Source organism: Nomascus leucogenys, chromosome 7b, assembly GCF_006542625.1.
Source record: "Nomascus leucogenys isolate Asia chromosome 7b, Asia_NLE_v1, whole genome shotgun sequence".
In the NCBI taxonomy this organism is placed as follows: domain Eukaryota; kingdom Metazoa; phylum Chordata; class Mammalia; order Primates; family Hylobatidae; genus Nomascus; species Nomascus leucogenys.
The window spans coordinates 58505407-58519111 of record NC_044387.1 but is presented as its reverse complement, the minus strand read 5'-3'; the positions used below and the strand labels follow the sequence as shown (position 1 = coordinate 58519111).

Sequence of the window (13705 nt, the reverse complement as noted above, 5' to 3'; positions counted from 1 at the left end):
AAAGGCTGGAACGTAGCAGGGGTTAGGTGGTGAGTGACGGGGGTGGTGCTGCAGCAGCCAAAGGGGGAATAACTGCAGAGGAGGAAGGGTCACTGTGCTGCCTGCAGCAGCCCTGGGCTGAGGAAGTTCCCTGCAAGGTGACTACTATGACTCCAGAAGGAAAGATACCAACAGGAGTGTCTCCTGGACTTTTAGCAAGGGATTTCAGCCACAGGTTATCAGTCTCAGGAACACCCAGATGACCTCTGCCCATGCCCAGCCATTGCTCTGTGGTTCTGCCAGCAATGCGTACTCCAGATCATCAGTTTTTTTTGGGAACCAGATTCTGTCTTTAAGTTGGATTCTTCAAGCTTTGAGAGTGCCTGGGAGAAAGCACCTTTGGGTTTACAGATTTATATTGTGCCCAAGGCCCCACTAACCAGATAGCACTGTCCTTCCCAATGGTCACTCCTCCACAACATCCCCCATATGCAGAAGCAAGAAGAAACTGGTCTTCTCCTCTCAAGCACTTGTAGGGAAACACAAGGGGTGGGGTGACTTGCATTCATTTCTTCCCATTACAAAGGTGGCACCTAGCACTGAGGAAAGCAAGCCAGGATACCCAGGCTATAGAACTATTCATATAAAGAGGATAAAAGGGTAGGGCTCCTAAGGAATGACTCAGCTGGCATGTGAGAGCTAGGCCAGGAAAACGTCATAGTCACACCTGCTGCAAGGAAGGGGCTGCCTCAGGTGGGATGTACATATTCTCTAGGATGGGTGTCTGCTTGAGGGTTTTAGACTTGGGTGCATGAAAACTCTCTGCTATGGGGAGTTTGTGCGGGCTAGGCCAGAAGGTGGCTAGCAGACCCTCTACATTTATGTCCCTGAGCCAGTCATGTTTTCACTCTCCATATTGCCAGTTATGTTAACTGCTTAATTTATTTAGTCTGATCAATGGCCCAGTTCAGGCCCACCACTCCTACACTTGCTGGGGACAGCCAGGAAACAACCAGCCACACAATGCTGAACTGTGCTGCTGCTGGGAGTCCAGGGCTCAGCCCTAAAAGCAAGCTTGCAAACTTCACACGTAAGTACAGTCTATATAGCAAGTAAACTCTGACCAGAGAGATGACATCTGGTCTCACAACTCACCAGGTCTATGTACAATATTTCACATACCACCCAATAGATATAACAACAAGATAATAGCAACCACTCTCCTTTATCAATTCCCCCTGCTCCAATACAACCACTACACATTGCATTAATACCCCAAACCCATTCCCAATTTATTAAATATGGTGCAAGCTCATAGACACTTAGAAGAGGCAAATCTAGTTGTGATGAAGAGTTCCTAGAGCTCTGGGAGCCAAGATGGAGGTTTTCCAGTACCTGCAGATGTGGCTCAGGAGGATGCTGCCCAGGAGCTAATGAGTTGGGAGAGCAAACATGGGAGGTAGAAGTCAGATGGCCCAGCTCAGGGAGCTCTCTCTCTCAGCATCTCAGCTTTGGGACTCTGCCACCACCTCTTCCCAGCCCAAGCTGCTGCCTAAACCAGGCATGTTGAAGAGTGAGCAATGGTTGCCACAAGGCTAAGACCAAGAGATTGCTGAGACTCCCACTCCCCTCCCTCAGACTCTAGGCCTGTGACAAGCCACACTGTCCTCCAGAACCCATCTAGCTTTAGGCAAAATGTTTTAGGCATCTAAGGAGCCCACCAGAGTATGAGTAACAGAAGCCAAGATCTGAGATTTCTAGAGGGCAGGGCCTCTTTCTAGTCCCTCAGCCTCTTCCTGTGCTTGTGACTGTTTGTTGCAGACAGAAAGGATGTTGTCCATAAGTTCTCAGCCAGTCTCCAGTATTAAGCTTGAAAACATGAGGTGCAGGCTTCCCCTCACATGATGTGGTCCCTGGGCTGGCTAGAGCCAGTGAGCAGGTAAACAGAAGCCAGCCCTTTCTCTAACTCCTGGCCTGTGCCACCACATATTAAGGGACTCTTCAAAACCTACTCCCTCAACCTTGCTCCAGGAAGGGCAGGATCTGGAGTGGAAAGGGGGAGCATCACTGACTTTTTCACACCCTTTGAGTGCCTCCTGGCCATCAGTCTTTCTTTCGTCCACACACTTGAAGTCTTCTTGCACCCAGCTGGACTAGTGACTTCAGAGTTCACAGGCAGGTTCACCCTGGGATCCTGCCCAGCAGGTCCAGGCCACGCTGATTAGTGTAAGCAAGAGCCTCCCACAATCCACTGCCAGGGAGTTCCTGGGTGGATTTGAGTAACAGATTCCTCCTGGCCCAAAGGCCAGGGGTTTTTTTCTTCTTCACAGCTTTCAGGCAAGTATTGGATTTACAGACAGTAACTAGGCCCCAGAACCTGTGGAGATACATTTCCCTGGTGCTGCGCCCACTTGCCTCCTGGGGAGGTAGTAGGAATGGCTTGTTCTGCTTCTAAACAGGCCGCCAATCCACAGGAAGCCTGGACGGCCCTGCTCACAGCAGGGATGGGGCGCAGAGGGGCAATGCTGGCTGTAGAACACCCCCCTGCAGGGGGCTGGGCCAGGGCTAGGGAGGTGAGTCCCGGGTCAGGCCGTACTGCATGCTCACAGTGTGGTCCAACTCTTCCAGCTCTGCAGGCAGCGGGATGCCCAGCTCCCCCAGGTATAGGGAGAGGGCCTCAAAGGAGTCCTCCAGTTTCGAGAATGCTGGTCTGGAAGGAAAAGAGGTAAATTAGAGGCAGGTGGAATATGAGCAGGGCCATGGGTGGGTGGAAGGAATCTAGGCTCAGCTACTTCCTGGTTGTATAACCTCAGGCAAACTCCTTCACCTAGTAGTGCCTCTGTGAGAAATGGGCATAATGTTACTGCTACCTCATATATTTGCTATAAAGATTAGATAACACTATGACAAGGCTGGCCTAGCTGGAGTTAAAACTTAAAAACAATAGGAGAAAAACTTCCCTCCCATGCCTTAGAGAAAATGCAGTTATCAGAGGTGGAATCGGAAACACCAGGCTCCTAGTGCCACAGAAACGGCTTGGCTGCCCCGGAAGCCTAAGACAGCTCAGGCTTATTCCTCCTCCTCCATGTTTATGCTTAAATGTCGTGTCACTTCAGTGAGGCCTGCTCTGATGACCATATTTAAAATTGCAACTGGTACCCTAAACAATTGTCTTTACTTGGCTTGACTCTTTTTCCATAGCATCTGCCACATTCTAATATTCAATATAGCTTACTTATTGTATCTACTGTATGATACAGTAGATACCATGCTAGAATCTATGTTCTATGAGGGTAGGCACCTTTATTTCGTTCACTGCTGTAACTCAAGCGCTTAGAACTGTACCTAGCACACAGTAGGCATTCAATACTGTATATATATATTTTTAAATAAAGAGATTTAGAATGACTGACAAGAGGTATTAGAAAACAAATACTGTGTAGCTTCACAATTTCTCCTCAAGTTCTTACTCTGGTGTTACTGAAGGATTGCGGTCTTTGGCCTATAAAGAAACAAGGTACAGATTCTCCCACCAGAAAATTTCAACTCTAATGTGGACCGCTGGAAATCATTTTTTTTTTTTTTTTGAGCTGCACCAAAGGCGTATCCTAGCTTTATTAAAGGACCCGTGCCGCAGAGTCAGTATAAAAACACAAAAAGTCCCATCAGTTTAATAACAAAAAACCCCAAAAGTGGAAAACTGAGGGGGTAGGGGAAGAGACCCCTGGGCCAGGGGCATGAGGAGCCCTGGCCGCAGGGTCCCCCGGTATTGCTGTTGCTACGAGGTCGGGGGGCAGCGATTGTCCTATGGGAGCCACCGTTCGCCTGGGTCGGGGACCCTCACTTCTTCTGGGGTGTGCTCAGCTTCTGCATGGGCAGGATCTTGTCCAGCAGGCCAGAGATGAAGGCCTCTGTGGGTTTTTAACAGTCAACCAGCAGCTACTTGACCCTGGCAGCCCGGGCATCGTCACTCTCCATGTCCAGGAGCTCATCCACGTCAATCTCCAGTTCTGGGATCTCCTCTTCCTGGCAGTCGTAGAGGCGCGTGAGCTGCTCCAGGATCCACTCCTCTAGGTTGAGGCGCTTCCGTAGCTCCTTGCGGTCATACTTGACGGTGACCTTCCCTTGGCGCCTCACTGGGCCCTCATTATCCGCACCGCCCGGGCCCTCTCCTTCGGCCCCGCGGGGGGGCTCTGAAAGTGGACGCGTGGTCCTGGGCAGCCACTGCCGCCCCCCCCCCCCCCCCCCCGGCCCCGTCGTGCCGCTGTCAGCCGAGGCTGCCGCGGGGGCCACGTGCGCGCGTCGGGCCCCTCCCTGCGCCGCTGCCTCCGGGACGCCCGCCGGCTGGCTCGGGTTAGCTAGCCGGCTCCGCTTAGCTAGCCGGCTCGCTCAGCGCGGCTCTGCGGCGAGGGCGGCGACGGGGGTGCCCGGGGGCAGCTGCAGCATGCGGTGCCCCCGGGCCTGGCCTGGCCGCGCCCCGCCCCCTCCCCGCCGATCCACCCGCCCTTTGTCCCCCACGGCCGCCGACGGAGCTGTCGCCACCGAAGCGTTTTCTCTGTCCGGAAATCATTTTAAAATAAAGACTATGTGCCAACTGGTTATCCTGGGAGGGTGGAGTTGGGGGTGAGGAGAATGTTGAGGGGTATATTGGTTAAGGGACATTACAGAAGACATATTTCCTATGCTATAAACTTTGGTAATGTTTGAACTTGTTTTTAAAAGAAACATGATTTTTGAGGCAGGAAAAAAACCCCATTTTTGAGACAGAGTTTCACTCTTGTTGCCGAGACTAGAGTGCAATGGTGTGATACCAGCTCACTGCAACCTCCGCCCCTGGGTTCAAACAATTCTCCTGCCTCAGCCTCCCAAGTAGCTGGGGTTACAGGCACCTGCCACAATGCCTGGCTAATTTTTGTATTTTTAGTAGACATGGGGGTTTCACCATGTTGGCCAGGCTGGTCTCCAACTCCAGACCTCAGGTGATCCACCAGCTTCGGCCTCCCAAAGTGCCGGGATTACAGGTGTGAGCCACCGCGCCCAGCCAGATTCTAGTTTTTTAACCACACACTTGAAAAGACCTAGGGTAACTTTGGTAATAATGAAATTATCACCTGAGAAGAATAAAGGTAATTTTGAAAATACTTCAGCTAAATGCATAAAACTGCTCACTGTAGTTAATACCTATAGTAAAGAGAAACTGGAAAAACCTGAATATCTACATTACAATATGTTCAGACAGTCTCTCAACAGAATTTCATGTTGTCGACAAAAATGATAAACAGGAAGACTGGATAGTAACAAGGGAAATGCAGGGCAAAATACAGAACTATTTACTATAAAAAAAGTGTATGTGTAGATATGGACAGGGGAATATCGAAAGATGAATACACTTATTGTATTCAAATGGTTTGGGTGAATTTCCTTCTTTTTAAACTTTCTTTTAATGGCTGTGTCTCTGTGTCCTATCCAGATTACTTGCTACTATGTCTTTACCTCTCTCTTCTCCAACCTGTACATACATGTTGTCAGATGGCTCAGGGGTTGACAGCCACATTCTTGACCTCAAGGCTTCGCTCACCCCTGTGCTTGCGAAGGGCTCAGGGGTGGCCTTAGACTGAGGCAAACGTCCCAGGACCCTGCGAGCTGGGACAAAGAGGCAGGATACCAACCTGCTCTCAGGCTCCAGTCTGCAGCAGATGGCGGCCAGCGGGAAGAAGGCTGGGGGACAATCTGTGGGAACAAACTTCTCCCAGAAAAGCTTCACGTTGAGGCCAAAGTCCAGTGTTCGGGGAAGGCAGTCAGGATCTGCATACACCTGCCCAATGATCTGTAGGGTAAGAAGACAGCAGTTTACCAAGGACTACAGAGGCCACAGATACTTGGCAAGGGAAAGGAATGCTGGGATGTGGACAGGAAGGATGGGCAGAAGAGGAGGTGGTAAAATAGGTTAGAGAGCTCTCCCCAATCCCCTATCATCTCTCCAAATCTTACTAATCCAGACCTGTATCCACTGAGAGTTGGGTTACTGAAGAGGACTGAGAAGGGGCTTCACTGCAGAAGCCAAGTGTTCCAAATCAGCATCTGGAAGCTAGCAGCTTCCACTCATCCCACCCTGCCTTGTCTGTGTCTCCTTGTGGCTGTGTGCCAGAGTTAAGGCTCTATGAGGTGCTGGATCTGATTCATGTCTGAAACCCTTTGGCACCAGCCCAGTGCTCTGAACAGAGGTGTTCAATTAATATTAAAGAAAACAATTTTTTAAAACAAATCTTCCTTCATGGCTGGGCATGGTAGCTCATGCCTGTCATCTCAGCACTTTGGGAGGCTGAGGCGAGTGGATCACCTGAGGTCAGGCATTTGAGACCAGCCTGGCCAACATGGCGAAACCCTGTCTCTACTGAAAATACAAAAATTAGCTGGGCGTGGTGGCGCACACCTGTAGTCCCAGCTACTTGGGAAGCTGAGGCAGGAGAATTGCTTGAACCTCGGAGGCGGAGGCTGCAGTGAGCCAAGATCGCACCTCTGCACTCCGGCCTGGGCAACAGAGTGAAACTCCATCTCAAAAACAAAACCTTCCTTCATTATCCTAACCATTCCTTGTCTCTCCTCTCCTCTACCCTCGCAACTTTGTAGGAATTACAGAAGGCTTTGAATGTGTGTGTGTTTGAGTCTTTGAGATATGCTGTCACCTGACTAAACTCCTAAAGGTAGGAATCTTTCCAAGATTCCTCACTCTGTCCACGTGGTACCTGGCACAGGGCTGGCACTTCCTAGAGTGGCTACTTCTACTTGAAGGGAACTGAGAAGGGCTACATTTGGCCCAAGAGCTAGCTAGACAGCCACATGAACAGTCTCTTGCCCTTTCTTCTGGAATTCTGAGTCTCATCTGCCCCTTATTGACCATGTGCAAGCCACTGCCCTCTTCTGAGCCTCAGTTTCCTCAACTAAAAAAAAAAAAAAACCTGACCGGGCGTGGTAGCTCACGCCTATAATTCCAGCACTTTTAGAGGCCGAGGCGGGCGGATCACCTGAGGTCCGGAGTTCAAGACCAGCCTGGCCAACATGGTGAAACCCTGTCTCTACTAAAAATACAAAAATTAGCCGGGCATGGTGGTGTGTGCCGGTAGTCCCAGCTACTTGGGAGGCTGAGGCAGGAGAATCACTTGAACCCAGAAAGCGGAGGTTGCAGTGAGCCCAGATTGTGCCACTGCACTCCAGCCTGGGCAACGAAGTGAGACTCCATCTAAAACAAAAAAACCCTGCCAGTCCTTCTCTTAGGACCAATGAAACACGAATGTGGCAAAGATGTGCAGATGCATTATAAACCATAAAACCCTACACCCATGTTGATTTTAGTCAAGCTAGTCGTCCCTAGGAGGAGACGCCCCAGTTCTGAGGGAAGGCAGAGCTGCGAGGCCTGCTGCCTCGGGCATGGCCTTGGTGCCAGAGCTCACCTCACAGAGAACGATCCCAAAGGAGAAGATATCCACCGTCTCATCATAGCTCTTTCCTTGGGGAACACAGGAGAGCACGCTGTTAAGTTTACATCCCTTACCTGCTCTGCACTGGGTCTAGGGTCAATCTAAGCCACAGCTAAGAACCAAGGCTAGAACAGGTTCTGTAGAGACACCCCACAGGCTGTCCTGCGCAGACACCACCTGAAAATAGTCCTTCCTCAGCCCTAGGTGACCTGCCTTGGAGAGCCCTTATAACATAACACTGCCTAGGATGAAACTGCATGTTAAAGTGGAAAAGAACCAGACTAGGGGTTCATCCAGGCTCTGCCATTAGCCAGCTGTATGCTCCTAGGCAATTCACTGAACTTCTCTGGGCCTCAGACTCCAAAATGGATTGTATTCAGACCATTTCTGAGGCCTCACAACCCTGATTTCAAGAATCCCAACCACCATCTCTGGCTGGTTTGAGCATTATCCACCAGAGGGCACCACACTTCAGTTCTCACCATGGAGAGGGCTAAAGCTGGGACAATAGCCTAAGCTCTTATCGATCCCTGAGGCACAAATGCCAGAGTCAGAACTCACCTTATCCCCCATGATGGGACACTGATCAGTTCCCAGCCCCCTGAGCTCAGGAGCTAAATCGTGAGGCCCCTCCTGGCAAGGGAAAAACATCCTCAGCTCTGGGTATCTAGTCCTACACTTCACAGGCCTCCCCTGGAGTTCCCATGGCTCTGATGCAAGGGCAGCATCTGTCCTCCCTCTGCGGGTGTCCCCTCCAGGGCTTCAGGACTCACCGTTCAGCATCTCAGGGGCCATCCAGTAGGGGTTTCCCACCACTGTGTAGCGCTTCTTGCGGTCGTTCTTGCGCAAGGTGCGTTTCTTGTTGGTGGCCTTCTCCATGGGGGGCCTTTTCCTCTCTTCCACTATGAGCCGTGACAGCCCAAAGTCTGCCACCACCACAGTCTTGTCCTGGTAGGATAAAAGACAGGTCAGGACTTCATGGGGATGTTCTCAAACCTGGCCCTGGGGAGGAAGCATAGGCAAGAGAAGCCACTGAGAAGGGGAGAAAAGGTATATAGCAAGGGAGAATCAGAGCAGAAAGCTCTATCAAATAGACACACTCAGGCCAGGCACGGTGGCTTACGCCTGTAATCCCAGAACTTTGGAAGGCCGAGGCGGGTGAATCACCTGAGGTCAGGAGTTCAAGACCAGCCTGGCCAACATGGCGAAACCCTGTCTCTACTAAAAATACAAAAAAAAAAAAAAAAATTAGCTAGGCGTGGTGGCACATGCCTGTAGTCCTAGCTACTTGGGAGGCTGAAGCAGAAGAATCACTAGAACCTGGGAGATGGAGGTTGCAGTAAGCCAAGATTGCGCCACTGCACTCCAGCCTGGGAAACAGAATGAGACTCCATCTAAAAAACAAAACAAAACAAAACAAAAAAACAGACACACTTGGCATTTGTGTTTCTGAGGGTCTGGTATCTGTGCACAGCAGATTCCCAGCCCACAGTGGGTTCATGGCAGAACCACTGGAGCCCCTGGAGGTGAGGCTCAGGGACTTGGAGAGTGGAACTCAGAGGTGGGACAGGGGGTTGCTTTTGTTTTCCCCTGTCTTGCCTTATTCCTAAAATGATTTCAGGCAGTGGCCAGAACCAGGATAAGACAGAAAAAGGCAAGGTGGAGGCAGTAGGTGGGGAGTCTCGGGGGAGACAAGCTCTTTGAATAGCTACAGGGCAGTCATGTGGGAAAGGAATGAAGATTGCGTGGTGTGGGTCTAGAGGGCAGAGCCAGGGCCAGCCGGCAGACACCCAGGAAGCCAGACAGCAAGTCAGTAAGACAAACAACATTGTAACCACCACAGCTGAGGGGCAGTGGGAGGAATGCTGGTCTCAAACTGGTCCCTGTAAATTTACTAGCTCGGTGGCCTCAGGCTGAGGCTTCAGGTGCCACCACTGTAAAATGGGGTCAGCAATGAGCTGCTTTACAAGACTATTATGGGGCAAAGGCAGGTAAAACGACAGGGCTCTACATATAGTCAACAAACTTCTGAAGTCCCTTCTAATCAAATTATTTCAAAGGTTGCTAATGAGAGAAGGTGAAATTATGTCTGTGTGTGTCTGGGAGCTCCCAGAAGACAGAGAAGGGCATTGGAAGAAGCAGGAAGGGAAAGATAGGAGCTCCTAGGCAACACCTCTGCCCTCTAGCCAGAGGGGACAAGTCAGCCTCCTTTGTGACAAGGAAGCCAGGAAGGATAGGACCCTGGAGGCCAGGCCCAGAGCAATGGGACATACCAACTTGATGAGGCAGTTGTGCGAGTTCAGATCCCGGTGGATGATGCACATAGAGTGCAAATAGGCCTGGAACAGAAGCATGAGCTGAGGCTACAGGGCCAGCAAATCAACAAGACCCTGAATCTGGAATTGGGCACCATAGATGCTCTCCTACCAGGACATGCCCACCCAGCTTCAGAACCCAACCTGGACAACAGGGCCAGAGCCTCCTGTGGCCACTCCCTTGTCCCAATACCAACAGGAAGCCTGGACTTCCTCTGCTTCCCTGCTGCCATCTCCTGCCCATCCTTTGGTTCACCAATCACTAGCACAGTGGCTGGCCAAAGCCCTCACTGCTCTCTCCTAATGTCCCCAACTTCAGAAAACCCTGGCCCTTGCAGCACTCCCTCCACCTCTACCCATTTTACTGAGATCCAGGCTGCTCCCTCCTCCCCACTCTCCCAATCTCTGGCTTGAGCCACTTTGGATCCTTCCTGCCTGCAACAGAGAAGTGACTTCCTGCTCCAGCTAGCTCTGTCTTTCAGACATTCACCTCCTCTAAGACTCTGCCTTCTCCACTGTCTAAACTTTAAGCTCTCCTCCTTCCTACCAAAATGTTTGTAAACAAATTTGTTTGTTATGTCCCCTCTCCAGGCCTCCACCACTGACTCTTATCACTCTCAGGAGCAACTTCCTTTCTCCTTCCCTTCCCTTGCGAAATGTAGGAGCCACTCCCTGCTCTCCAGCCCCCTGCAATACCGCTTTCATCCCTTAGGCTCCTGGAGCTGCTCACACACCCAGGGAGCTCTTCCTGAATCGCTATAGCTCATGACCTGCCTGCCTGCCTGCCTGCCTGAGGAAGTGCTCCTCAAAGACTGTCCACAACTTTCCTATGCTACCTGATCCTGAGACTCTTGTGTGTCTGTTTTATTCTTCCAGCCTTTTCAGTGTCAGCCCTACTCAAAGCCATCTCCTCTTCACAAGCTGAGACACTCCCACCAGCCACATGGATGCCTCTTCTGTCCCACAGCTCCAGCTGCCCCTTCTCTGCAGATTAGGTGACTAGCAGCCTCTCCCTAAGCTCTAGTCTCATGGAGCCAGTTTCCTGCCCAGAAGATGCTGATAGGTTCTGCTAGCACAGAACAGCAGGCATCAATGCTAGCTCTTCCCAAACCAGTTCCTCAACCGTTGCTGCCATCCCCCATCCCCCAAACGTCTGGTAAGTGACACCTCAAGCCACTCATAACTCCTCCTCCTCCCTCACTGCCAACCAGTCTCTCCATTCTGACTCCACCCTGCCTCCCACGCTCCTGTCCCCACAGCCACTACCTTAATTCAGAAATCTGAAATGTTTCATTAGCCCCCTATGCAGGTCTCCATTCCCTGGACCCTCCGCATTCCGCCCCAATGTACTAACCATATCAGTCTCTTTTTTCTTTTTTTTTTTTTGAGGTGAAGTCTCGCTCTGTCACCCAGGCTGGAATGCAGTGGTGTGATCTTGGCTTACTGCAACTTCCGCCTCCCAAGTTCAAGCTATTCTCCTGCCTTGGCCTCCTGAGTAGCTCGGACTACAGGCATGCACCACCACACCCAGCTAAATTTTGCATTTTTTTCTTTAGTAGAAACAGGGTTTCACCATGTTGGCCAGGCTGGTCTCAAACTCCTGACCTCAAGTGATCCACTCACCTCGGCCTCCCAAAAAAGTGCTGGGATTACAGGCATGAGCCACTGTGCCAGCCCAGACTCATTTTGGAAAAACCACAGCTCTTAAGCCTTCTTGCTTAAAAATCTTTTCCTGCCGGGCACGGTGGCTCACAACTGTAGTCCCAACACTTTGGGAGGGTGAGGCAGGAGGAATGCTTGAGCCCAGGAGTTTGAGATCAGCCTGGGCAACAAAGTGAGAACCTGTCTCTACCAAAAAAAAAAAAAAAATTCAAAAAATTAGGTGTGGTGGTACACACCTGTAGTCCAGCTACTTGGGAGGCTAAGGTAGGAGGATTGCTTGAGCCCAGGAGGTCGAAGCTGTAGTGAGCCATGATCGTGCCACTGCACTCCAGTTTGGGCAACAGAGCAATATCCTGTCTCAAAACAACAACAACAAAAAAACCCCCTTCCTGATTCAAGCCCCAGAAACAGGAAAAAAAAAAACAAAACAAAAAACCCAAAAAGCCAGTCAACCAAAAAACTCTTTTACATCTGTCTCCTAAATATAGTCCAGACTCCTTAGCTTAAAACACAGCGACCCTAATGTACCCCCAAACTGTTCCAGACTACTACTATTTTCATGGACCCCCATGTGAAGGGCAGTGGCTAAAGTCTCAGGCTTGGTGACCAGACTGATTAGCCCAGGATCCCAGCTCTGTCCCTTTCCAGTCCAGCTTATCTGGAAACCAAGGTTGTCATGAGGAATAAACATGCACATGCATGTTAATCCCTCAGCTCAGTGCCTAGCATATGGAGAGCACTCAGTACTTGTCAGCTGTTATTATTTCTATGCTTGGAATCATTTGTTTCCAGGTAAAATAGATGATTTTCTCCTCTTTCCTCCCAAGTCTTTGCTCCTGTCACTTCAATCTTGGAGCCTCTCTGCCAATAAGAACTTTATCCAATTCTGATCCTTCAGGGCTCCGCTAGAACTCATTTCCCCTTCATTGATTTCCTAAGCAGTGAGGTGCTCTACTTGGTCTAAGGGCCCTCAGCACCTGAACACCTGTGACGGAAAGCCCAGGCCATCTCAGGCTACAGTTTGCCTTTCTAGTTTGCCTTGTCCGTGCCCTGTTTGCCTTTAGAGATGTGTAATTCTTTGAGAATAGGGCTGTGAGCTGAGAAGAGTTGGCGGAGTCACTTTCAGTGACACAGACAAACTCAATGAATAGCTGCTGACCCAGCCCACACAAGTTGCACAGGAAGGGGTCTCTACCTTCCAGTGAAGCCCACAATTCTCACACTTCTCTCTACTCTTGCCCTGCTGGCAGGTTTATTGGTGGGACTCACCATTCCAGAAGCGATTCCTTTGGCAAACCTGACCTTCTGCTGCCAGGGGAACGGATCCTGCAGAATGGGAGGAATGACTGTCAGAGGCTGTTGAGCCCTGTCCCACTCGTGGTCCAGGCCCCATGGGTCAATGTGGTCTCCCAGTGAAGCCTCCTGTGTATGCTCAGTCCCACCCAGCATGGTCCTTTGGAGGCAAAGCAGGGCCCCTCTGCCCTTTAAGCTCCCAGGGTAGTGATAGCATAGCTGTCTGACAACCAAGCAAGGTTCCTGGAGACTGTGGGGTGGTGTGCTCACCATACTGCGCAGAAAGTCCTTCAGTGTGCCCCCCTCAATGTACTCTGTCAGCAGGTTCAGCTTCTTATCCTTGTACAGCACACCAATGAACTTGAGCACATTGGGGTGGTCCAGGCTGCGCATCACTTTCACCTGGGGGTGGGGGAAGCCAAGGAAAGCTGGTGGTTAACTTCTCACTGTCTTCCTTACCCCTTCCCTCCAAGGAATCAGCTTGACAAGTGTTACCACCTGTATCTCCTACCGCCTATGTTGTGATATGACAGGGCACTAAGATCAGGATGAGGGAAGACTACCACCATATAGATGCAGATGGCTTCATAGGCCTTACCCTTGGGATCCTGCCTTTCTAGGAACTGCATTGGGGGAACTGGGGTGGGAGTGGACAAGTGGCTTGGAGGGCAGTACCCAGACCAAAGGTGTCCCCAACTAAAGTTACTCCATGAAGTAACTTGGGAGGGGTAGTGAAAACTGTAAATGCCCAAGGAGTGTGAGTGCTCAGGGAGCTCCCCTCCAGGTTCCCTTAGCAGGGCGTTCAGGTGAGGATTATAACATTGAGTTGTACTAAATTGGAGTGTTTTCATGTCCATCATCCTCATAACCTGAGAGCTCCTCTGAACCATGTATCTTTTGTTACTGCATCCCTTGTACCCTGTTTGTGTTGCTTTTAGTAAGTGTTCATTGAACAAATAATTATGCTGTAATTTAGAG

General features: G+C 50.6%; 1 protein-coding gene and 1 pseudogene across 3 annotated transcripts in view; both read right to left on the bottom strand.

Moving 5' to 3' along the window:
- Nucleotides 1–895: 895 nt before the first annotated feature.
- LIMK2 (LIM domain kinase 2) overlaps nt 896–13705 on the bottom strand; it is a 66915-nt gene continuing 54105 nt past the window's right edge. For both annotated transcript variants that reach the window (XM_003258101.3, XM_003258100.3), the window contains 7 exons: nt 12998–13129; nt 12704–12760; nt 9731–9796; nt 8231–8405; nt 7431–7486; nt 5649–5806; nt 896–2689 (listed from right to left, as the gene is read on the bottom strand). In XM_003258101.3, the coding sequence (XP_003258149.2) occupies nt 2545–2689; nt 5649–5806; nt 7431–7486; nt 8231–8405; nt 9731–9796; nt 12704–12760; nt 12998–13129 (789 nt within the window). In that variant the 3' untranslated portion in view covers nt 896–2544. The remainder of the gene's footprint in view (nt 2690–5648; nt 5807–7430; nt 7487–8230; nt 8406–9730; nt 9797–12703; nt 12761–12997; nt 13130–13705) is intronic.
- On the bottom strand, nt 903–4440 carry LOC115836009 (annotated as a pseudogene). Its single transcript, XR_004031011.1, has one exon. The product of XR_004031011.1 is annotated as a protein phosphatase 1 regulatory subunit 14B pseudogene (transcript).